Raw genomic sequence first — 26,314 nt, 5'->3', positions numbered from 1 at the left:
GTATCTTTTTCCCGACGGAAGAAGGTGGAAGAAAGAATGTCCAGGGTGTGAGGGGTTCTTAATTATGCTGGCTGCTTTAGAACATAGAACACAGAACAGTACGGCACAGTACAGGCCCTTCGGCCCACAATGTTGTGCCGAACCTTTTCCAAAACCAAGATCAAGCTATCCCACTCCCTATCATTCTAGTGTGCTCCATGTGCCTATCCAATAACCGCTTCAAAGTTCCTAAAGTGTCCGACTCCACTATCACAGCAGGCAGTCCATTCCACACCCCAACCACACTCTGAGTAAAGAACCGACCTCGGACATACTTTACATAAAACAAACATGTTGAACTGATTTGTAGTTTAAGATGGTTTAATTTAAAATAAGGGGTCTTTTCGTTTTCCAAGGGTGGACAGTGGTCTTCAATTGTCCAGTGTTGATTGTCTGTCTGTTCACTGCTCACAGTGTGAAACTAAACTGAAGCTGTAAACACCAGAGCAGACATTTTAAAAGAACTGTAAACAAAGCTTCTGTGCACACAGAAACTGGTGTGTGATTTCTGCATATCTCCAAGGCATAAAACACAAAGACAGTGCAGAAAATATGCTATTAAAATTGAGAACTGCAACTAACTGAGCAGGCTGGGGCTATCTACTCCACATGAGAAGACCTGAACGATGAAGGGATTCAATGTAGCGGATGGGGAGAAGTTGCTTCCACTTGTACAGGGGTCCAGAACAAGGAGGTACAAGAGCATCACTAAGGAGATATAAAGAAATTTTGCTGCGGCAGCGGGAAGTGTAGACAGAGTCAATGGATGGGAGTATGGTGTGCATGGTGGATTGGGCTACATTCATGACCTTTTGTAGTTTCTTGCAGTCTTGAGCAGAGCAGGAGCCATACCAAGCTGTGATATAACCAGAAAGAATGCTCTCTATGGTGCATCTGTAAAAGTTGGTGAGAGTCGTAGCCGACATGCCAAATTTCCTCAGTCTGAGAAAGTAGAGGCGTTGGTGGGCTTTCTTAACTATATGTTGGCATTGTGGGGGGGGGGGGGGGGGGGGGGAAGAGGGAGAGAGAGAGAGAGAAAAGAGTGGTGGGTGGTGGACCAGGTCAGATTGTTGATGACCCTTTCTACTTCGTCCCCATTGATGTAGACAGGGGCATGTTCTCCTCTACACTTCCTGAAGTTGATGACAATCTCCTTCATTTTGTTGACATTGAGGGAGATATTATTGTTGCCGTACCAGTTCACCAAATTCTCTATCTCATTCCTGTACTTTGTCTCATTATTGTTCGAGATCCGACCCATTACGGTGGTGTCATCAGCAAACTTGAAATTCGAACCGGAGGGGAATTTGGCCACACAGTCATAGGTGTATAAGGAGTATAGTAGGGGGCTGACAACACAGCCTTGAGGGGTACTGGTGTTGAGGATGATCGTGGAGGTGGTGTTGTTGCCTATCCTTACTGATAGGATATGAGTTAGGGAGTTCACGATCCAGTTGCAGAGGGAGGAGCCAAGGCCCAGGCCACGGGGTTTAGAGGTGAGTTTCATAGGAATAATGGTGTTGAAGGCTGAACTGTAGTCAATAAATAGGAGTCTGACATACGTGTCTTTGTTATCTAGGTGTTCCAGGGTTGAGTGCAGGGCCAGGGAGATGGCGTCTGCTGTGGACTGCTTGCGGCGGTAGGCAAACTGTAGTGGATCGAGGCAGTCCGGGAGGCTGGAATTGATTCGTGCTGTGACTAGCCTTTTGAAGCACTTCATAATGATGGATGTCAGAGCCACCGGCCGATAGTCATTAAGGCACGCTGCTTGGCTTTTCTTTGGTACCGGGATGATGGTCGTTTTCTTGAAACAGGTAGGGACCTCAGAATGTTGTAAAGAGAGGTTGAAGATATCTGCAAATACCCCGCCAGCTGACCTGCGCAGGATCTGAGTGCTCATCCGGGTATCCCATCCAGACCAGTCGCTTTCCGTGGGTTGACCTTTGAGAAAGCTGCTCAAGAAAACTTTACCATTTTTAGGGAACTGTGGACCTGCACGCCCAGATCCCTCTGTATGTTAATGTTCTTAAGGGTTCTGCCATTTACTGTATAATTTGATCTTCCAAAATGTATCACCTCGCATTTGTCTGGATTAAACTCCATCTGCCATTTCTGTGCCTAAGTCACCAATCTATATATATTCTGTTGTATCCTCTGACAATCCTTGGCACTGTCAGCAACACCACCAATCTTCGTGTCATCCGCAAACTTACTAAATCAGATCCCTCACCTTTTCCCATATATTTATATCTCCATTCTGAAAAACATCCTTCCATCGCTCCTCTCTGTCTTCAATAACCAAGTAAGAAGTCTCACAACACCAGGTTAAAGTCCAACCTGTTGGACTTTAACCTGGTGTTGTTAGACTTCTTACTGTGTTTACCCCAGTCCAACGCTGGCATCTCCACTTCTATAACCAAGTCAGTTTTGCCCAAAGTGTGTACAATATGTGATTAGTGTTCAGTCTAAATCCCTGCTATATGCAGCACATGAACAACAGTTGCCGCACAAAGCCGACAAAAGATCCGGACTAGTTTTCTTTTTCAGTGTTTCAGTATTAAAACTTCAGTTTCAATTCATTCAACTATCACCACTACAAATTAAACACAGCAAGTATAAAAAGCTGCAAGCAGGGCAGCACTTCCATCTTTAAAATACAGAGCAGATTTCAGTGAGCATTTTTAAAACAAACTCAAAAAATGAAATTACGAGATCAGAAAAATAACTGCTGTGTGTTGTACCTAAGAAACCAGCTTGCATTGCTGAGAATCCCCTGAACAAGTGTAACTGGAGAATACTTGCATTAGAGGTGGGGTCAGTTTCGATAATGAAGACTTGGGTAGAAGATTTGATGGATGGGTAAAAGACCAAGGAAACATAACTCACTTAAACCACTCAATTGGTTTACATCCAGATTCTAGGTATATCTGGATACAAGTTTTCAGGAGCATGAATTGGAAAGGAAGAGGAGACTGAAGGTGATGAAATACTGTCACTAAATCGGACACTTGCAGCATTGTTTTACTTTAGAGTAGTAGCTCAGAGTGGAATCTGCAAGTGGTGAGTCATTGGATATGACTGGCCTGCAGCCAAGGCAGAGAGCAAAAGGGCAGTGCATGTGGCAACTAGCTGGAGGGAGCGGTTGCACACGAGTTCTACTGCAAGGGTTCCTGAGGATTTTGACGGGGCAGCATACTGGAATCGGCTGATTGGTATGCACACAGCAATGCTGGATGCATTGGTAAGCCTGCACGAAAACTTTCGACCATTGTCAATATCAGCAGATCCTTTGGTGTGAGTACCAAGACTTTCACCACGTACAGTCTACTCCTTATCAACTTCACCAACTTTTAAGTAGCAGTATAAACTCCACAAACTTCTACTAACCCAGCAATAGCCAGTAGAAATCAGTAATTGATCTGAAAGTTACCCGGATCTTACCTTTAAATATCACTGGTGTGAGATCCTACCTGTTGCTGAGTGCATGCTCAGCTGTGTGTGGTTAAGGGAGTGCATCAGCTGAAACACCAAGATCAAAAATGGCACTGGAAGAGTTATATACTGATTGATATCACAATTTTCCTACTCTCCATGCTTCCACCGCACACTCCTAACATCAGCAGTGACATCTTCATCAAAATGACATCCTCACCAAAATGCAGTCCTGTCCACCAGAAGCTTGCGGTGGCCATCTTGCACCCAAAACACCAGGCACCATGGAGCCAAATATTCTGACCTCAACCTTTCCAGAAACACAACTGTACTTTGGACAACTTGAAATGTGTGCTTTTTACGGTGTTTATTACACATTCATAGAATCCCTACAGTAGAGAAAGAGGCCATTCGACCCATTGAGTCTGCACCGACAACGATCCCACCCAGGCCCTATCCCCATAACCCCACATATTTACCTGGCTAATCCCTCTAATCTACACACTCCGGGACACTAATAGGCAATTTAGTATGGCCAATGCACCCAACACGCACAACTTTAAGGCAAGAAGAAAATGCTGGGGAAAAAATCCTCTTATGGAAATACATACAGATCAAGATCTTGGGATAAGGTTGGTATCAGCAATTTATTACTTTTACAGGGCCAGAAGGGTCACATTCAGAGCACAGTATAAATCATGTAGTGGGGAAATTAAAGAAATGGTTACCTGGCACACAAAATGGTTACCTGGGAAGAGACATTAAACAGGCACTGGCTTTTAGCACAGACAGTCACTTAAAGTTAAAACATGCAGGAACCGAAATGCTGCAGGAAGCTAGTCAGAGCTTGAGGCACTTTAAGATAAGGGCAGACCCAGAACAATAAAGACTGATAATAAGATCAGCCCTAGATGGGAACATAAATACATAAATGCAACAAAACCAATCAATCACTGAATGTATAGATCGAAACCAATCATTGTTAGAGGAAACGTATTCATTCTATTAACAATGCTATGTTAACTGCCCATGTCTGTACCTTTCTGATTATAACGATGTATTAACTATCGATCACCATGATCTATCTACTCAACTTATAACGATGTGTGAAATGGCTAATATCCGTACTACCTATTTTCTAAAAGGTATAAAAATGATCAACTGCTATTGTGCAATTGAGAAGGTAGCTGCCAAGTACTGCAGAGTACCACTGCTTTCTCCCCAAAGCTTCATGTCCGAAATAAAACTGTATTGTTGAACCTCCAGTCTGACTCCGGTGGTAAATTTCCCACAACAATCAGATCTTGGAGGCTGCTGGAAAAATGCTAATTCACAAGGCAGGTTTCACATCTGTAAAGATACCTGTTCCTGCACAGTGTTCTCCACTTAGCATGTCAAAATTAGTCTCCAGAAAAATGGCTGCATATTTTATCCATTACCTTAAACATTCATCTCACTTCTCAAGGGCAGTTAGGGACGGGCAATAAATGCTGATCCAGCCAGTGACATCCGCATCCCATGAACAAGTAAAAAACTACCTGTTTTCATTCATTCATGATTAATTACATCCTCAAATCTTTTTGGGCCTTTCTTTACAGTGAATTGATGGCCATCAGTAAATAATCCACGTTTCATGGATCTAATCAGACAACCAGATTTCTCCTGAAGTTTTCTGCCAATAAACAAATACCACAGCTGAGTAGACAACAGCCTTTGCATTATTCAGGTAAATCAGCGACCAGAATTGGTGAGTCTGACAAGTTCATACTTATTAACTGATGGTCAAAAGAATTTAACTCGCATTTATGATGCTAATTAACATTTGGGTGAAGAAGCTTTACAATCCTGTCAAACCTTTGCAACCCTGAATAGTTACTGAAACTGTGCTTTTGGTTTTCTGCCACCAACAGATCAAAGAGAGAACTGGAGAAACCAGAAATCCCACCTGGACGAAATAAAGATGCAGCAAAATGTTTCTACTCCTGCTCAAGGGGATGACTCATTATTTATAATTTAATGGACATCAAAGGTCCATTGAGATCTGATTCAAGCAGCCACAAGCTTGATGATAGCATTCTTGTCCTTATCTAAAAGTTGCAGGATTAAGTCTCACTCGCCAGAGACTTGAATACACTATCCAGACAGTACTGAAGGAGTGCTGCACTGTCAGAGGTAGTGATTTTCAGATGACAAGATAAATGAAGTCCCTGTCTGCCCTCTCAGGTGGGCATAAAATATCAGATGTTGTACTTCAAAAATGAGCCAGGAGCTCTTCCAGTGTCATAAGAACATAAGAAATAGGAGCAGGAGTAGGCCATCTAGCCCCTCGAGCCTGCCCCGCCATTCAATAAGATCATGGCTGATCTGACGTGGATCAGTACCACTTACCCGCCTGATCCCCATAACCCTTAATTCCCTTACCGATCAGGAATCCATCCATCCGCGCTTTAAACATATTCAGCGAGGTAGCCTCCACCACCTCAGTGGGCAGAGAATTCCAGAGATTCACCACCCTCTGGGAGAAGAAGTTCCTCCTCAACTCTGTCTTAAACCGACCCCCCTTTATTTTGAGGCTGTGTCCTCTAGTTTTATCTTCCTTACTAAGTGGAAAGAATCTCTCCGCCTCCACCCTATCCAGCCCCCGCATTATCTTATAAGTCTCCATAAGATCCCCCCTCATCCTTCTAAACTCCAACGAGTACAAACCCAATCTCCTCAGCCTCTCCTCATAATCCAAACCCCTCATCTCCGGTATCAACCTGGTGAACCTTCTCTGCACTCCCTCCAATGCCAATATATCCTTCCTCATATAAGGGGACCAATACTGCACACAGTATTCCAGCTGCGGCCTCACCAATGCCCTGTACAGGTGCATCAAGACATCCCTGCTTTTATATTCTATCCCCTTCGCAATATAGGCCAACATCCCATTTGCCTTCTTGATCACCTGTTGTACCTGCAGACTGGGCTTTTGCGTCTCATGCACAAGGACCCCCAGGTCCCTTTGCACGGTAGCATGTTTTAATTTGTTTCCATTGAGATAGTAATCCCATTTGTTATTATTTCCTCCAAAGTGTATAACCTCGCATTTATCAACGTTATACTCCATTTGCCATATCCTCGCCCACTCACTCAGCCTGTTCAAATCTCTCTGCAGATCTTCTCCGTCCTCCACACGATTCACTTTTCCACTTATCTTTGTGTCGTCTGCAAACTTCGTTACCCTACACTCCGTCCCCTCCTCCAGATCATCTATATAAATGGTAAATAGTTGCGGCCCGAGTACCGATCCCTGCGGCACGCCACTAGTTACCTTCCTCCAACCGGAAAAACACCCATTTATTCCGACTCTTTGCTTCCTGTCGGATAGCCAGTCCTCAATCCACTTTAACACACTACCCCCAACTCCGTGTGCCCTAATCTTCTTCAGTAGCCTTTTATGGGGCACCTTATCAAACGCCTTTTGGAAATCCAAAAACACCGCATCCACCGGTTCTCCTCCATCAACCGCCCTAGTCACATCTTCATAAAAATCCAACATGTTCGTCAAGCACGACTTTCCCCTCATGAATCCATGCTGCGTCTGATTGATCGAACCATTTCTATCCAGATGCCCTGCTATCTCCTCTTTAATAATGGATTCCAGCATTTTCCCTACTACAGACGTTAAGCTGACCGGCCTATAGTTACCCGCCTAATGTCCTCGCAAATAGATCAGGCCCTTATCTCAGTATTGTTTGTAGGGCCTTACCGTGGACAAATTGTTTGCCAGTGATTACACTTTAAAAAGTATTGTATTTTATTGGCTGCTAAATATGGTGGGAGGTTACAAAAAATGCTATATAAATACAAATGTTTTTGATTCAAGGGATATGGGAGTCATTGGCTAGGCCAGCATTTGCTGCCCATCCCCAATTGCCCTTTTTCTTGAATGGTTGCAGTCCATGTGGTGGTATAGTTAGGTTGGGAGGATCTGAATCTCTCAAAATTTCAACCCAGGAAGCAGTTGTTTCTTAAGGGATCCGTCAGTTCTGTGGGTAAGAGGTTGTATGTTAGAGAACAGCAGCAGCAACATTTAACCACTGATCCTCTTGCCATCCCAGGTGAGGTTATCTAACATGGAGCAGACAGGTCTGTACCATTAGTGTATGGGGCAGTGTGTACACTGTGTGTGAACCAAATCTTCAGAGCACAGCCCTACAATATTGACCAATTCTTTGCATATGCTAAAAAAAAACTTTGCAATTCTGGCTCAGTGGGGAAAATAATCCATTAAATCACCAAGGCCCAGTTTGATTTTGTAAACGTCACTAACCTGAATGCTTTGTCCTGTGGTGAATTGACTCCAGCAAAAGACTGACTCCTAGTAATTCCAGTAAACAAAATGCGGCGCACAGGCCGCATGGAGAGCGACATTGTGAATGGTATCCTGGCTGGGAGCCCTGTCAAAATAGAGAAAAGACATCAGTATACGACTGTCCTATACACACACCAATGTATGCTTCTAATGAGCCGAGAATGGGTCATTATAATTATAAATGCTTCACTGCATCAAAAGTATTTGAAAAGGGCAGTAATTTCATACTGTAATTTTCCTCATCTGGAGATTTACAAGCATCTTGCAGTCTACAAATTTTCCTCAACAACGCAACAGTTAAACTCTAAGTGACTTCAGGTGCTGTTTACTTGCAGCAATTAGAGCTCGAATTATTTCTGCCTTACCAATAGAACAATGTGTGACATGGCAGAATGCTCTCATCATAAAGTAATGTAACCATCATCCTACGTACCACAAGAAATCGCACACCAGGTCAGCTTGTAAAGTCAATTAGTATTACTAAAGTATGGCACTGATGAAGAATTAAAAGTTGAAGTTTCCAGGCTGAGTGAGAGTATCCTTCCCGATTCGCTGTGTTCTCACTTTGTCTATTACCAGCAGCAATATACCAGCTTATGTTCTAATGGTTAACATTACTTTAGTGTAGTCAGAATGTAGTCACATTATTTTAAACTAATGACACAAGTATTTTCGCAAATATACTTGGGACGTAATACTACACCTTCTCAAAAACAAAATCCATGATTAGGTTGGATGACAAAGTCTTGTTAACTATTACAGGTATTATAGAGCTATAACATTTCAGACATGTCTCGAAATGAAATACTGTCAAACAGCTTTCAACTGTTCACTATATCCAGTTGGAGGCCACCCAAATAAGCATGCAATAAGAAAGATCAATAGACCAGTCACAAACTGGGATCCTTAACCAGCAAATTATTTCATAAATTGATACAGTGCATCAAACAACAGAGAAATTAATTCTGAGGGGAGCTAATTAAAAACCCTATATACAGGTTACTGGAGACAACTTAGTGTGAATTTTACTAGAATCTTCATACCTGCTCAGGAGACCAGTACCAACAAGAGCCATTCCATAGTGAATTTTCCAATTTTTTTTATTTACAAAGCTTCATTGCTTCTAGGAAGTTTCTCATCTAAAAAGACTAGAGATTTTTTAAACAAGTCTGTCTATTGTCAAATCACATTGTGCTACAGCTGTATATAAATTAAAGTTAAACCATTTCTGGACTACTGCATACCATTTGGGCATCACACCTTAGTAAGGATACATTGCTCACGGAAGGAGTGCAGTGCAGATTCACCAAAACGTTATCAGAGCTCGAATGGTTTACATAAACCAGACCTCACTCCCAGAATATAAAACGTCAAGAAGGAATTTGATTGAGATTTTTAAGATTTTGAAAGGAACTCATTAGATTGAAATTATTGGGAATCACAATCAAGGGAACATAACCTTCAAAATCAGAGCCAGGCCATCCAGTCAGGACAAAAAGGTGAAGGAACACATTCATGCAAAAAGTGTGGAACACTGCCACAAAAAGCAATAGATGCTTGCTTAATTAATAATTTTAATCTGAGATGGATAGATTTTTGTCAGTGAAGGGCATTAAAGAAATATGAAGCTAGACAGTTAGATGGAGCCAAGATACAGGTCAGCCATGATCTCATTGAATAGCAGAACAAAATCAAAGGGGCTAAATGGCTAACTCCTATTCCTACCTTCCAACATCCTGTGTCAGACCACCACTGGGGAATTACATCCAGTAATATCTGACAGATAAGATTTTAGTATTTGGTGTTATGTGGTTGGAACATTCATTTCTCACACACCAGCTGTATACTTATCTTGAAAACAAATACTGATGGGCAGTGGATTTGCATTGACAAATATCCCAACGAGGAGTCAATGTCATCAGGAAAGAGGCAAGAGAAACATAGTGAGAAAAGAAATTCACTGTTCTAAGCAACTGTTTTGTGGCTTGCACTGTTTAGGACAGGAGACAGTCACAGCAACCCCTACACACAGCTGGAAAGCAAAACATGAACTATTATACACAAAGCCTTAAAACTATTCAGAGTATTCAACAAGGAATCATCAAAGGCGACTCATAACTCACTTAAAGAATAAATTACATATTGCATAGTCCACCATAATAATGCATAGTCACTGAAGAGTTCACTGGGTTGAAAGATTCTGCACAACCACTTCACACTTGGAAGCTGAAGTTGCAGTATTATTTTTAATCAGACTGTTAAAGCTTGTGTTAACTCTCAGGCTGCATTTGGACAGACAGCAAACCATTAGGTTACTGTCCAGGAGACTTTAAACCCTGGCTCTCATCTGTATAGCTTCCATCATCTCTCACCCAGCTCCATGTGGGAAGTGCCAGCAGGCAGCAGTAGCATTTCAGGGTCAGGAGGCCATTGTGAGAACCCTGAAGAAATGGTCCCTAGTACTCAGCTAAGTGGACAGAGGCTATTGGGAAGGCATCATAGTCAGGGAAGAGAATAGGAAGCCGATAGTAAGGTAAATGCAAAGATTCCTTATGGGTCACAAAAAAAAATTCTGGATCTCTGCTAGACTGGCCTGACTGGGAAGCTACAACAGCTTTTGTGCATGCATCTTTTGTCAGAAAGTTGGACTCCACTGGTGTCTGAGGGAGTGCTGTATCAGAGGTATTGTCATAAAGATGAGATATTAGTTGAAGGCCACATCTGTCTGTTTGAGAGGATCTTGTTAACTAATCAAAGCTGTGCAGAGAGACCTCTCAGTCCCTGGAAAATATTCCCCATCACTCAGTGGGGTGAGTGTCTCTGGCACTCTCTTCCTCAAGGCAGTGGAAGCAGAATCTTTGAATATTTTTAAGGCAGGACTAAATAGATTCTTGATTAACAAGGAGTTATCAGGGTAGGGAGGAATCTGGGGTTGAAATTACAATCAGATCATCCATGATCTTATTGAATGGCAGAGCAGGCTTGAGGGGCCGAGTGGCTTATCTCTCTGCTCCTAATTTGTAGGTTTGATTTCTCTACATAAAGAGGCTACAGTTCAAAAATCACTCACTGGAAACACAGGACTTGGAGATATCCCAAGAACGCGAAGACATTACAGAAATAGAAACTGTTCTCTCTTTTCATAAAATCTAGCAGTGAAGTTTGACATTTCTTAATGAATGAAGTTGTGTAAAATAAAACAGTTTTACACACAATCATTAAGATTATTTACACTCATTTCTTGATATCTAAGTGGAACCTAAAATCCAAAAACTGGGAATGAACTCGAACTTCTGAGCACTCAAATGCTGGAGAGGTCTATTTAGCCTATTTCACATTGCTGTAATGCTTCCTGCATCATGTCAGGAGACTCCCTATTCCCTACATGTCAAGATGTGGTCTCCCAGCAGAGACCAAAAAAGACGACATCAAAAACCCATGGTCAATTAGGGAAAACATTTTTGCTATATACTTAGCTTTGTGTCTCCCCCGCACTCCCTCCTGCTCTATACACTCAAACTTGAATTCCCTCCCCATTATTCTTCAATATGCTTAAAGAGGAGCCAATTCAGTTCACCCGGTTGAGTGATATTGGTCAAATGAGAAGTTTAGAATTTGACACCAAGTACAGCAATACTAGATGAACCAAGTTGAAATCAGAGCTGAAGATGACAAGACTTGGCTGAGGAGAGATTTCCAAAAGTGACACGTTTGAATCATCACGGCTTATGCAGTTTTCTCATTGCCTGTGTAAATGGGTAAATGCAGCACGTCAAAGGAGGTAGCAGACACAAAGTTTCAATTTTGAAAAAACACTAAATGTCTGCACCATAGCGATCAGAATGTGCATTTATCCACAGAAATGTTTATTGAGTTGAAAATTTGAAAAAAGATCTGTGGTTTTAAAGACGTTGAACCGGAGTTAACCTGTTAGTTTATAATTACAGCTGAAGAATGACTCGTATTCTTCAGCTTCACTTGCTCTCCAATGATTCTCAAGATTGAATGTCAGAAACATTAGAGAGCTAATGACTCACCACAGCACAGAAACATCTGCATTTTGTACCTTCTCCCCAGCAGAGCTCAGAAAAAACATTATTCATTTTAACCTCATGCTGCACTGAAGTCTCACTATTAACAGCAGAGTTGAGTTCTAGAAGACAGCTATTTACTAAACACAAAAAAAACATTTCAAAAGCCCACACCTTGTTTATGCCATCACACCTTTTTGTTCTGAAGATTAAGTGCTGTGAGGCCACAGTTTTACCGCTGGCCTTCAAGTATGGGCAGGCATCAAGCACAGACACAGCCTTCTGCATTCAAAGTGTGTGTGTGCATGCATGAATGAATGAATTTACAATTGCTATCAGTTAACACACAGACAAGTGTATTTGTCCCTTTCCTATCTCTTCTTAGGACCCCCACAAATCAATTCTGTTGCAAACATATGCAACAGTCAGTAACTGGCAAGTTCTGGAACATCAGTGCCAACTTGTATGTGGAGGTGTCAATGTTACAATGCATCAAACATGGCATTTATTTTGGTGCTTACAGAGTTGTGGAAATGTGAGAAGGCAAAGCCATCAGCCTGCCCCAATAGAGCTTTGCAAGAAACCCAGCAGCACTGAATTATCAGAGAAAATGTTTATGAAGAACAGGGGAAAACTACTCAAGGCAGAAACCAAAAGAAATAATTTCACATCACTAAAAACATGCCCCAAGTAAATCAGACAGCAAAACTAATGCACATTATGCAAGGTTTAATTGCATAAAAACGACAGGAAATCTTGATGTATTAATCCACTAGGGGGAAAAACTGCCCATAATAATCTTCCTGTAGTCTTTGGGGTAATGAAAATTTACTGAGAGAGAATCCATCCTGCCAGAGAGAGACCGGGTTCCATCTTAGTCCTGCAAACATCCCACTGCAGTCCTCAGGGTTAACGAACAGCTTTCACCAAATTATTTCCATTCGAGGAAACATCTTGGGAGGAGATCACAGGTCACATATGTAGGAACATTCTAAAGAATGCTGGTACTGTCAGAAGCAGAATCACTGGAGTTCAAAGTTTATGTTGTGACCCAGTACTATTTATACATGTACAAGACCGGCGTGTAAACCCAATTTATCTGACTTGGCAGGAGCAAAGGTTTGGTTTCAGTTTTTCTGCGTTAGAAAGGAATAATTAGATTGTAAAGTTAGCCAAGACACTTTCATCTGATCACTAACCTTGTTGATAGCCTGATACCATTCATGGTCAAGCACATGTACAAACTTCCTGCTGCTGGAAGGTTAACATTCTCTTTGAATGAGATGAAACCGCAAAAGGAAACTCAATGAAAAGTAACAGGTCATTTTTAAAATTCATTTACAGGATGCGGGAGTCAAAGACAAAGCCAACATTTACTGCGCTTGAACTGATTGGCTTGCTCGGAATCAACCACATTGTTGTGGATCTGGAGTCACATATAGGCCAGACTAGTCAAGGATGGCAGATTTCCTTCCTGAAAGGGTGAACCAGACAGATTTTTCCAACGATCAACATGCTAGTCACCATTACTGGGGCTAGCTTTCAATTCTAGATTTTAATTAATTGAATTTAAATTCCTCCAGCTGCCTTGATGGGATTTGAACCCATGACCCCAGAGCATTGCCTAGGCCTCTGGAATACTAGTCCAGGGAGATTACCATTCACTGTCTCCCCCAAATTGCTTCTCCCTCCTTTACTTCTTCCAAGCTCAAATATCTTACACTTGTCTACTTTGTGTATTACCTAGCATAGATCTATTCATCTGAAAATTTCACCTAGGTCCTTCTATAATTTCATGCCACCGATGATTGCACTGAATCAACAATTTTATTTATATAGCAGCTTTAATGTAATACAGCATTACGTCTTAGGCAACCGAAGACACACTCACTGGCTGTGAAGTAATGGAAATCAGGAATGCTTAAGAGGCCAAATTTGGAGGAATGCAGATAGTTTGACTGTGGTGGGGCTGGGGGGTTATAGAGATAGGGAGATTGTTTCCAAATCCCTCCATGGCCTCAATGATAATTTACAATCAAGACATTGTTTTCTGGCAGCCAATGTCTTGTTAGCAAATAGAGAGATGATAGGGGAATGGGACTGACTGTGAGCCAAGACATGGGCATCAGAGTTTTTGGATGACCTCAAGCTGATGGAGAGAAAATTGTGGGAGACCAGCTTGGAGTAGTCAAGATTAGAGGTAATGAAGGCATGAATGAGAGTTTCAGCAACAGATGAACTGAAACAGGGCATTTAGGGATGGGCAGGCAATAAACGCTGACCCAGCCTGCAATGGCCACATCCCATGAACGAATAAAAAAAGGTTATAGGAAGTGGAAATTGGAGTTGGTAGCAAGGGAATTAAGTTTGGAGTGGGGACTAATGTAGCTTTAGTCTTCCTAATATTTTCGTGGAGGAAACTTCTGCTCATCCAATATGGAATGTTGGATAAGCAATCTGATAATTTAGCAACAATGGAGGAGAGAGATTGCTATGTATGCAAATTATGAACACCCTTTCCCCTCCCTCCCAGAACCATGATAGGATTGCCCCCCTATCCCGATCACCCACATTTAACTGAACATCCTATCCCATGCCGCCACCACCACCTGTGTGACGCCTCCAAACAAATCTCCCCCTACCCTTTCAGCATTCGAAAGAAACTGTTCTCTTCCTGTCACTCTGATCCACTCCCAAATTCTCCCCATACCTCTTGTTCCTCTGGTACCAAATTCAGGAGATACAACAGCTGCCCTTTCATCTACTCCCTTCCCATCATCTGGAGTCCAAACACTCCTTTCAGCCATAAAAGCAATTTATTTGTACTTCTTCCATGAATACTCATTTCGTTATAATTATGCTGGCAGTGTTGGCTAATATGCACAAAATTAAGTTATAACTGATAAAGAAACTATATTCAGAAGAAGGGGACTGCAGAGATGTACTGGTGATGGTTGATCCCGTTGCCCTGGCATTGTGCTGCATTGCTTATTGTAGTTCAATGGTAGTTTGGGACTATTCCTATCACAGGAGGCCATTGAAACAGGCTATTAATCTCTGTAGTTCTGGAGGTAGGGTGCATTGGTGGCAACATGTGCACTTAATTCCTTTGCACAATGATTTTGGCTGCATCTAACAAACAGGCTCCAGTGTTCACACTGGTGAGACCAAACACAGATTGGGTTATCACTTTCTTAATTTCCCTGTTCAGTCCAAAAGCATGAACCTGAGCTTTTGGTTATCTATCATTTTAATGCACTGCTCCTCTCCACTCTGACCTCTCTTTTCTGAGGTCTCCCAAACTGTTTGAATGTAATGTTCTAGGTTCTATGTAATTAACTTCATTGGATGCTTGAAGAACAGCATCTCATACCTCAGACAGGCACTTACAACCTTTACTTTTAAGTTCCACGGCCTCAGATCATAAGCATTGCTCCCATTTTCTTTGACCGCTGATAATTGTTGTTGCCATTCACAAATCGTTTGCTTATTTACTTGTCCTTTTAGCACTTCCTTTTGCTTTGCACCATCATCCATCCCTTTTGTTAACCTATCTTTCTTGTCCTCCATCCTATCACAGGCCTACCCTTCCTTTCTTTTTCCTTCAGTTCTGCACAGTCTTAAAAAATGTTTTGAAAACTGTATTCACTGGATGTGGCAAGCAAGGCCAGCATTTACTGCCTATCCTTACTGCCCTCAAGAAGGCAGCAGTGAGCCATCTTCTTGAACCTTTGCAAACCATGTGAGGTACTCCCAAGGTACTGTTGGGTAGCGAGTTCCAGAATTTTGACCCAGTGATGAAGTAGTAGTGAGAGATTTCCAAGTCAGGGCAGTTAAATCTCTAATTTCTTCCTGTTCTGATGAAAGGTTGTCGACATTAACTGTTTTCCTTGCTCCACAGATACTGAATGACTTGCCGTGCTTCTTCCACATTTTTTTATTTTAGATTGGGACTAATATGGACCACAGCACCAATCGTAAACTGCTCTCCCATTCAGTATTTTCCCAAAGCCAGACATCAGTCCCACAAAAAGTATTTGCTGTTTACTCTTGAGCTAATTCTTTATTTGAAATAGGTTTTATTTTTGATATCCATTCCCTAAACTTGTGCAGCAATCTTTCATAGACTTAATCATTGCCAATTTGGGACTTCACTTAAAACTAGTAGTAATAATCTCCCCTTCTGAAATTGTCAACTACCATTTCAAGGTTATTTATGTACAGGCAAATCTTCTAGCTCTTGCTCTTGGTTAAGTAAATGAACATCTAATAATTTGAAAGAATGCACGCAATCTCACTGCACAAGGTAAAAACAAGCAACTTTCATCGCAGGCTTGAATAAACTGATCCTCTGGAGTTATAAAATGTGTGTTCTGGTTTGCTCATTGTGAAAGCAACCCATCATTTTAACCTTGTTCAATACTATAAGTACGTTAAAGTGCATCGCAACAAAAGTGAGATACAATAATGCTCGATTTAAATAACAAAACTGGACATTCAGCAGTCAGCTGTCCATGCAAGATAAATTTCACCAAAGCTATAACTAACTGAACTCACTGCAGGAAGACAAACCATCTCTGAGGAGACAAAAAACACATCATTCCAAATGCTGAAAAGCCCATCATATGCCAGTGACTAGATATACCCTGAGCCAACCAAGCCTAATCAAAATTCCCTGAGCATGATAATCAATAAAACATCAACAGAATAGGAGATCCCTTTGTAAACTGGCTAATAGTGAACTTCTTTCATGCCGGAATACATGTGTTCATACAGTTTTTTTATACCAATCTTCATACTGCAACACAATATGCAGTGTAAATATTTTATTCAAGAGCCCTGTTTGTTGCAGCAAATTGAACCCAACAGAAAAAATCTTCACTGCACACCATAGGCAAGCAACTGGCATTAGAGACCAGGTCTGTGTAAAATGAAGTTCTATCAGCTGATATGTACAGGATCTGATACAAAGCCAAGATTAGATATACAGAGCAACAAAGAACAAATTAACTTGCAATGTTGCAACTTTTTCCAAGATCAATCATCATATTGGGTATGATGGGAAGATATTCTCCAAATGTCAAATCCCTCAAGCAGTGCTTTCTTTGGCAGGAGGGGGTACAAGACGCGAGAAAGAGAAGGTTGGAGGGCAAGTCAGCTACGGCCTGGTTTTCTGCATTCCTATTGGATCAGTTATGAATGGTAACGCCAAATCTGAGGAACAAGCCACCTGTCCATCTCTTCAGCTGGAGAATAGTACATCTGTCTTTAAATCAAAGACATGTATTTTAAAAATTTAAAGGAAGACATACAATTCTTAATCACCAGATAGAAGGCACAACGCATAGTGTAATAAATTGTCAGCAGCACTGTAGTCCCAGTTACTGGAGCATTCAATTTTGTTGGCCACAGTAAAACAGTGCCTTTGTAAAATACTGCAGCTGTGCCAGTGTGCACAAGACTGAAGAAAACACTCTGATCCCATGCAGGCTGCACAATATTTAAATTGGCCCAAAACAATAAAGAAAGTGATTAATTGACCCTTCTGTAAAGTAACTTTGATAATTTGAAAATAAAAGCCTGGTTTAGTAGTTGCAGCAGTCATCATTGTTCAAGAGAATCAAGTGCACATAATGCCATTAACCCCATCCCCTTCCCCGCAAGAACTACAAATATTAGACACCATAGCTGTGTGTGATAGGAATAGTCCCAAAGCCGTACTACCATTGAACTACAATAAGCAATGCTTGGATTGACAACAGGGCCAACCACTTGTACATCTCTGCAGTCCCCATCCACTGAGTATGGTTTCTTTATCGGTTACAATTTAATTAATTTTGTGCACATCAGCCAGCACTGGCAACTTACTTATAGCTAAACGAGTGTAAGTTCTAAGAAATTATAGTTCTCATAACCCAATGGTTAGATACATCACTTGCTGAGGTAATGTACCAGATAGGTTAGAAATGGTCTCAGCTTTAATTCCTAGTTGTTATGGTAGCCAATCTCAGCCAGTGTTGTGAGTTCCACCTGCAGCTTTTGGGCCCATTGTAGAATTTAGAGGCAAGAGGCACCTGATTCTGAAGATGAACATCAGCTGAAATCAGTTAATGCCAACTTTCCACAGAGGGCATCACTGACACAGAACAGATTTTAAACCCACGCACCATTTATTTAAAGGGCGACATTATAAATGCAGAGAGAGAAAAACAGTCGGCTTGCACACACACAATCATGCTTAGAACCTGAAATGCAAGTTCTCTCTCCACTCCCTTTCAGCTCAAAGCCAATGCAACATGTAGGCTATTCTTCACTCTGCAGCAAAGTCATTCCCCTGAACCAATTTGTCAGAGACTCAGGGACAATTCTCCTCTCTCTTAAGCCACCTTCCAACAAAATTCATGGAACTCCATCTGTTTCTATTGACTCACGCTGCAGTGGAAGGTGCCAAGATCAGAAACACCACAGCATGGGGATGGGAAAGGGTGACAAACTGGAGTTCCAGATTGTCATGGCATTGCATAGTGACCTAACATGCTGTGCTTTGAACTTTCAATTAAAAAGCAGACAGAAAATGTGTTTTATCCAGTTAGGAACTTGATACAGAGCCTTTTATACAAAGAGAAAAATAACTGACGGCAGGAGGCAAGTTAAATCACTGCCAAATAACTAGTTTTAGAAACTTGTGAGACTGTCTAGCATGCCAAGTTTCAAAGGAGAAATTGGACAGCAGGGATAGAACTGCAAACGTTGCGTAATATAGAGGCGAGGGGGGTCCCAGGACTAGGTGAGAGCACCATATTTAAAGGCAAACATTTTTGAGCTGGAGAACACAGAGGTTGGAATGCTGTAGAAAAAGAGCAAGACAATAATCCAGAGTAGCAATGCAGGCAATGATAACTGCAGTGTGATAGGAAGGGACAAAGCATATAAATATGATTTGGTTTATTATTGCCACATGTATTGGGACACAGTGAAAAGTATTGTTTCTTGTGTGCTATACATACAAAACATATGATTCATGGAGTACATAGGGAAGAAGGAAAGGAGAATATACAAGTGCACGAACAAATAAGGACAGTAGGGAAAAATGGTAAAAAGACAGAAATAAAAGCTTATTTATCTGAATGCATGCAGTATTTGTAACAGGATGGAAAATTGATAGCACAAATGGGAATAAATGTGTATGATGATAGCCATTACAGAGACATGGTTGCAAAGTGACCACAGTTGAGATTTGAATGTTCAAGCAAATTTAACATTTTGAAAAGACAGGAGTGAAGGGAAAGGGGGTGAGCTGACTCTGCTGATAAAGGATGAGATCAATAGTGAGAAATGAGCTTGGTTTAGAGGATCAAAATGTAGAATTAGTTTAGGTTAAGATAAGAAATAGCAAAGAAAGTCATTGGTGGGAATAATTTATAGGCTCTCTAACAGTAGCTACATTGTAGGCTCCCCGACAATAGCTACACTGTAGGACAGAGCATAAATCAAGAAATAATAGAGGCTTGTAAGAAACATACTACAATAATCGTGGGAGATTTTAATCTTCATAAGGATTGGATTAATCAAATTAGCAAGAGTAGCCTGGAAGATGAGTTCATGGTGTGTATCCGGGACAGTTTCTTAGAAGAATACCTTCTGGAACCAACCAGGGAACAGAATGTTTTTGACCTGGTAACATGCATCAAGACAGGATTAATTACTGGCCTCATAATAAAGCATCCTCTCAGCAAGAGTGATCATAACATTACAGAATTTCACATTCCATCTGAGGATGAGGAAAATGGATCTGAAACTAGTATTTTAAATGTAAATAAAGGCAATTACAATGAAATGAAAACAGAGTTGGCTAATTTGAAATGGGAAAATATGTTAAAAGGTAGAGAAGCAGTGGCAGTCACTGCATAGATTTTTCATATTTCACAAGGATACATTCCACAGAGAGAGAAAAGACAAGAAGGCTGCACCAACTATGGAAGTTGATGATGATATCAAATCGAAAGAAATGTACAATGCTAAAAGATTAACGGTAGGCCAGAAGATTGGGAAAATTTAGAATCCAGCAATGATGAAATTCAAGCATGAGAAAAAACTAGTAAGAAATATAAAAACAGACAATAAAAGCTTTTGCAAGTATACAAAAAGGAAGAGAATAGCCAAAGTAAACATTATTCCCTTAGGTCGAGTGTCTTTGGAATTAACAGGAAATAAGAAAATGGCAGATACTTTAAACAAGTATTTGTATCTGTCTTCACAGTAGAAGACACTAAAAGCATCCCAAAATAGTAGAAAATCAAGAGGTAAAATGGGAGGGAGGAATTTAAAATAATTAAGAAAAATGTAATGGGGGGAAACTAGTGAGACTGAAGACTGGAAAGTCTCCTGGATCTGATGGCCTTCATCGTGGGGTCTTAAAATAAGTGGCTGCAAAGATATTGAGAGTGAATGCTATAAATTGCCAAAATTATCTGAATTCTGGAAAGGTCAAGCAGATTGGAAAACTACAAATGTAACACTGCAATTTAAGGCAGGAGACAGAAAGCAAAATTTGTATTGTATGATGTAAAGCAGGAAACTATAGGCCATTTAGTCACATCTGTCATTGGGGAAATGTTAGAATCCATTATTGAGGTAGCAGCAGCATATTTAGAAAACCATGATTCTATCAGCCAGATAACACATTCTTTTGTGAAAGGGAAATAGCATTTGACAAATTTATTACAGTTCTTGGAGTATGCGACAAGCATGGTAGATAAAGGGGAAACCAGAAGATGCAATGTATTTGGATTCCCAAAAGGCATTCGATAAGGTGCCACATAGAAGGTTACTACACAAGATAAGAGCACGTGGTGCTGGGGGAAGTTATATTAGCATGGACAGATTGGCTATCTAACAGGAAACAGAACCAAGATAAACAGATCATTTTAGGGTTGGCAAAATGTAACTATTAGAGTGCTGCAGTGATCAGTGCTGGAGCTTTAACTATTTATGGTCTGTATTAATGACTTGGATGAAAGGTCAAGAGTGTATTGTAGCCAAATTTGTTGACATTACAAAGATACGTAGGAAATTAAGTTGTGAGGAGGATACAAAGGGACTTTAATATAGGTAGATGGAGTGGGGGGGGGGGGAACCCAACAGATGCAAGAATAACATGGGAAAATAGGAGGTTGTCCACTATGGCAGGAACAGAAAAACAGAATGTTATTTAAATAGGACTGTAGAATACTACAGTACACAAGAACCTGGGTGTCCCTGCACATGAATCACAAAAAGTTCATATGCAAGTACACCAAGTAATTAGGAAAGTAAATAAATGTTGAGCTTTGTTGCAAAGGATATAAAGTATCACAGCATGCAAGTTTTGGTTCAACTGTATGTGACATTAGTGAGACTGTGCCTTGAGTATGGTGTAACATTTTGGTCTCCTTACTTAAGGGGAATATGCTTGCAGTTTAGAGACGGTTCGTGAGGCTGATTACTGGGATAAAGGTGTTGTCGCATCTGGAAAGCCTATACCCATTATGGCAGTTGGAGAGAGGAAAGAAGTACAGTTTACCGGTCTCTCTTGTGTCAGTAACAATGGTAACTTACTGCAATTTGGAGTTCAGAAGAATGAGAGGTGATCTTATTAAAACATTAAATCTCCTTAGGTGGCTTGACAAGGTGGATGTAGGATGTTTCCTCTAATGGGGGAATCTGGAATTGGGGGCATAGTTTAAAAATAAGGGGTCAACCACTTAAGATTAGGATGAGGAGGACTTTCTTCACTTAAGGGCATTAGTCTTTGGAATTCTCTTCCCCATATATTCAAGGCTGGGTTAGATAGATATTAGATTGACAAGGGAGTTAAGGGCACAATTAGATCGGTGATAGTCTTATGAATGGCAGAGTGAGCTGAATGACTTATTCATGCTCCTATTACTTACTATTTTATAGTCTTATGATCATAGAATTGAAATAAAACCATGGGCTAATCTCAAACTGAGCATATTTTAAAGGTAGCTTTGCATTTGTATAACATCTTTGAGTAAGATCAAATTTCCTGATAGGGGCCTTCTTTGAATCAAACTGCTGTAGCCAGTTTCATCTAGCTGTGTAACTTAAAGGTTTCCAAAAATTGTACAAATATTTACATTTTCCAAAACTCATTTCTTTTCACTAATGCCAGATGCAGCAATGGGTCGTCATGCTATTACTAATATTATTGCAACTCTGCTTTTTCTTTAAATAAAATACATTTATTCATGTTATAATTCAGTAACGCCCATTGGCCTCATCCCCAATCTCCAACGGCCAGTTACAGGAATTTTTCATTTTGTCCTGCAAATCATCTGGTGGCATCCATCGGTCCAGAATGGCTAGGGTTATTTCCTATTGGCGCTCTTCTGGGCAGATGTACTGATTTTGTGGATGTTTAGGTGGGTGGTATGCTAATATATGATGAGTATTCCACCTCCATGAGGAGGTCACCATTGTGGCTGCATGTGTTGTTAATCTAATGCACAAAAAAGTAGCAAAAATGCTGGTTTATAAGAAGGGTATGGCTACGGAGAAAGCAGCAATTCTTGCCATCTGTTTAATGCCCTCTTACCAAGTGCTGCGCACTCTGCTTCAGAATCACTGCAATGTGGAATAGAAAATAGTTTCCTGGTCTTGCTGCTAAGCGGATGGCTACAGATCTTTTCTCAATTTCTATGTAGATTATTTTTCCTCTTTTTTTGCTGGACTGCAAATTTCTATTGAAGGAAGGGTTGGTATCGCTATGATGTGTGCAGGCTTGATAGTTTGGATGTAATTTTAATAAACATAATTGTTTGTAAATTCATTAGCTGCACCAATCTTTTGAAAAAAAACAACTGCTCTGCACAGCATTCGTCACCTCCATGTTCCAGACTTCAGCCCATCTCCTACTGGAACTTACTGAAACAGGTGTTAACTGACTCAGTATTCGCATTCCTGCTGATAGTGGGTTTAAGTCTCAATTTTGAGCACATAATCTAGGCTGACAAGTGCAGCACTGGGGGAATGCTGCACCTGAATTGAGGTCCTTTGAATTAGATGTTAAAACCCCCGTCTGCCCCCTCAGATGGATGTAAAAGATTCCATCCCAATGGGCGGCGTAGTGGTTAACACTCGGGTGACGGTCGGTGTAGAGTTTGCACGTTCTCCCAGTGTCTGCGTGAGTTTCCTCCGAGTCCTCCAGCTTTCTCCCACAGCCCAAAGATATGCAGGTCAAGTGTTTTGACTATGGTAAGAAAAATGCCCCTAATGTCCCAAGGTGTATACGTTAGATGAATTAGCCATTGTAAATGTGTGTGGTTGCAGGGAAAGAGTGGAGGAGAGTGCCTGGGTAAGATACTTTGTCAGAGTTGGTGCCGACTCAGTAGGCCGAATGACCTCCTTCTGAACTGTAGGGATTCTATGAATAGCAGGGGTGTTGTGTCTGATGACCTGGCCGTCCACCTCTCAACTAGCATCACTAAAAGATAGGTTAGCTGATCATTGTGACATTGCTATTTGTTGGAGCTTGCTGTGAAGCAATTGGTTCCTCAACTACAACGATGATAGCACTTCAGAAAGTACTTTGTCAATTATAAAGCACTTTGGGATGCTCCAAAGGTCATGAGGCTATATAAATGCAAGTATTTTTCTTTTTGGTTCAAACTCAAGAATGGTAGCATGTGAGCCAATCAGTATTCAGGCCATCATACTACACTGCACACCTGCGATCCTGACCCGTTTCATCACAATTGAGAGATAGCACAGTAGCTGAAGAACGCGAATATATCAGACACAGAGCAGGTTATGGCCCTGTGCAAAGTTCCCACACATGGGAACATTTTCATGCGTCAACAGCTACATTCGTTGGGATTGAGGAGCTGATTTAGGAACGTAAATGCAAGGAATCTGCATACAGCTCTCCTGTGACAGAAATACAAAGTGCTACCATCAGCTTTCTTGGTTGGAAATGATAACCTGATACAGGGGAAGCTCAGGAAAAAGGGAATCAGAACTTGGAAGATTTTCTTTTTCCATTTCTTTAGATACTGAAAGCCACCACACAATATCAAAACCAAATACCTTCTTCAGAAGGCAGCTTCTGACCACGGAGGAACAGAAAAAAAGGTTAACCTCCCACACAACATATAAGGCTACATCATTTTTAGACATTAGAACAGTGAGTAAAATATCAAATCTCAATTTTTCACAGATCAACCTTTTTCCTTCAGGCACCAATCATTTCCAGCTTCAGCCAAATCCTGAGCAATTGCTTTGTTTTGTTTCCACTGGGAATTTGATAATTCTATTCAAAAGGGTCATTGGAGGGAGGGATGCAGGAAAGGGAAAGGGTTGGGCAGCTCAAAGAATAGGTGGAAGGCATCCATTTTTTCCCCAGAAGCAGGGTTATGCAAGTCTGGTATTTATAACCTGCGATTCATGGGTTATTCCAAATAAATTAATACAAGCTCACAACAGGGAGATGTGCTGAGATAACCGCTCTTTGAATGAGTCAACATGTTGACTCATTCAATGTTAAACTCAGCGCTCAGACAAGCAGTGAGCATCTTTCAGCACAAACCAGTCTTTCTGAATGGCTTATGTTGACCCTTGCCCTGCAGCCAAGGGTTTACAATTGACATAGCACTACAGCAGTACAGACTATAGACCTCAGGGAGTATATGCTATCCAATCACTCACTCTCTCAAAGGGCATGACATCCAATAATAACAGCCTCGAGGGTTAGAAAGATTAAAAGGCAGAGGAATGAAAAGGAACATAGAATTCAGAAAACTTGGTGTGAAGAAAGAACCAATATTAGCTCCCACAATGAGAGATCCATGCTTAATTTTAGCTGTTGTTCAGCAACATGTTTTGTGATTTTACTCAGAACAAGGTAGCCAATTCATTTGGTCTAAAAGAGCCGGAATTGGAGCAGTGTTGAATGATGCCTGGGGCAAGATGAGGTTCAAGATGCTGAATCGGTTTACATGTTGAGAGGCATGCAACTAATGTGTCAAGCAAACTGAATTAAATGTACCAAGCCTGAAGACACATCAAAGAAAAAGCAAAAGCTGCAACTGCCCTGCAGGATTTTCACCACACATCCAGGAAAAAGGGTGCAGAGTATCTGCTTGCATCATATGGAACAGAGCCTTTTGATTCTTTGGGAACACATTTCACAACACCAAATTTCAGATGTCAACCATGGCTCAGCTGGTATCCCTTTCACCTCCGGGTCATAAGGTTTCAGGTTCAAGTCCCACTCTGGAGACTGGAGCACACCATCAAGATTGGCACTTCAGTCAAGTATTGCAGCAATACTCCATGGTCAGAAGTGCCATCTTCTGGAATAGACATTTAACTGGGCACTCCTTCCCCTCTTAAGTGGATGTAAAAAAGACACCCATGGCACTATTAGAACACAAATTGAGCAGGGGGGTTCAATATTTATTCCTCAACCAATATCCCAACAGATAATCTGATCTTTACCACATTCATTGCTGCTTGTGGGATTTTGCTATCCCTAAATGTACTGCCATGTTTTCTATAGTACAATAGTAACCACACTTTGAAAATACCTCAATATCTGTAAAGTGCTTTTTAATGTTTTTGGGTCATGAAAGATGCTGCATAAATACTTTTGTTTTACTTAGTTTCCTGGAAGACTCGCAGAACAGCTTCTTCCCATTTAAAAACAATAACATAAAGCTAACCTAGACCATTCAAATGTCAGTATTTGAAGCGATTTAACAAAAAAATGAAATTCAAACAGGGATAAATAATGCCGAGTTTTGATTCAGCCAGTAACCATTCCCACAGAAACAATATCTTCCATTTAGCCAATACTACTACAACACTTCACTCAGTTGAGCTGTCAGTCAAAGAATTGACAAAGATAGCAAATCACATGGTCCTAGATCATTTAACTTGTGTTTCAGTACAATTCCAATCCGGATTCTTCCACATCTCCCATGGCTCTATTAACAACATAATATATCTTGCTCAATTAAGAGACTCTCCACCAGGGTAAAATACTGATTTTACTCAGCATTCTGCATGACATTAATGCTAAATGCAATGAACAGCGAGAGCCAGTATAGCAGTAACCTATATAACATGGCCATATATAATGCACCACAAGATGACTTCAGTGTTATAAACAGTTTTATTCCTGGAATTTTGCACACATTATTAATGAGACTGAATTGATGATTAGTCTCCATATCAAAGCAAGATTCTTGACTAAACTATACTATCACATTGGAAATCTGCTGAGATGCATCAAATCGCCGCACTTACACTCGGACACACATGCACCCAAATGCACATGAACAGGCAAATGGCACAACAGTAATGATAGTTTTTCTTTTAGGTTGGAGGGGAAATTCAGCTTACAGGAACCAATGGTGGTCAAAAGTTCATAAAAATTCATGTTAACACAAAAGAC

General features: G+C 40.9%; 1 protein-coding gene across 5 annotated transcripts in view; it reads right to left on the bottom strand.

Annotated features, from left to right (window-relative positions):
• The window catches only part of ripor1 (RHO family interacting cell polarization regulator 1), a 320,548-nt gene that overhangs the window by 96,968 nt on the left and 197,266 nt on the right, over window positions 1-26,314 (bottom strand). For 3 of the 5 annotated variants that reach the window (XM_078210944.1, XM_078210942.1, XM_078210943.1), the window contains exon 2: window positions 7,787-7,913. In XM_078210944.1, the coding sequence (XP_078067070.1) occupies window positions 7,787-7,887 (101 nt within the window). In that variant the 5' untranslated portion in view covers window positions 7,888-7,913. Of the gene's footprint in view, window positions 1-7,786; window positions 7,914-13,058; window positions 13,136-26,314 lie in introns of those variants that run through there. The other 2 variants (XM_078210941.1, XM_078210940.1) reach the window with 2 other exon arrangements.

The sequence above is a fragment of the Mustelus asterias genome, chromosome 4, assembly GCF_964213995.1.
Source record: "Mustelus asterias chromosome 4, sMusAst1.hap1.1, whole genome shotgun sequence".
NCBI classification, from domain to species: Eukaryota; Metazoa; Chordata; class Chondrichthyes; order Carcharhiniformes; family Triakidae; genus Mustelus; species Mustelus asterias.
This window is presented reverse-complemented; position numbering and strand designations above follow the sequence as displayed.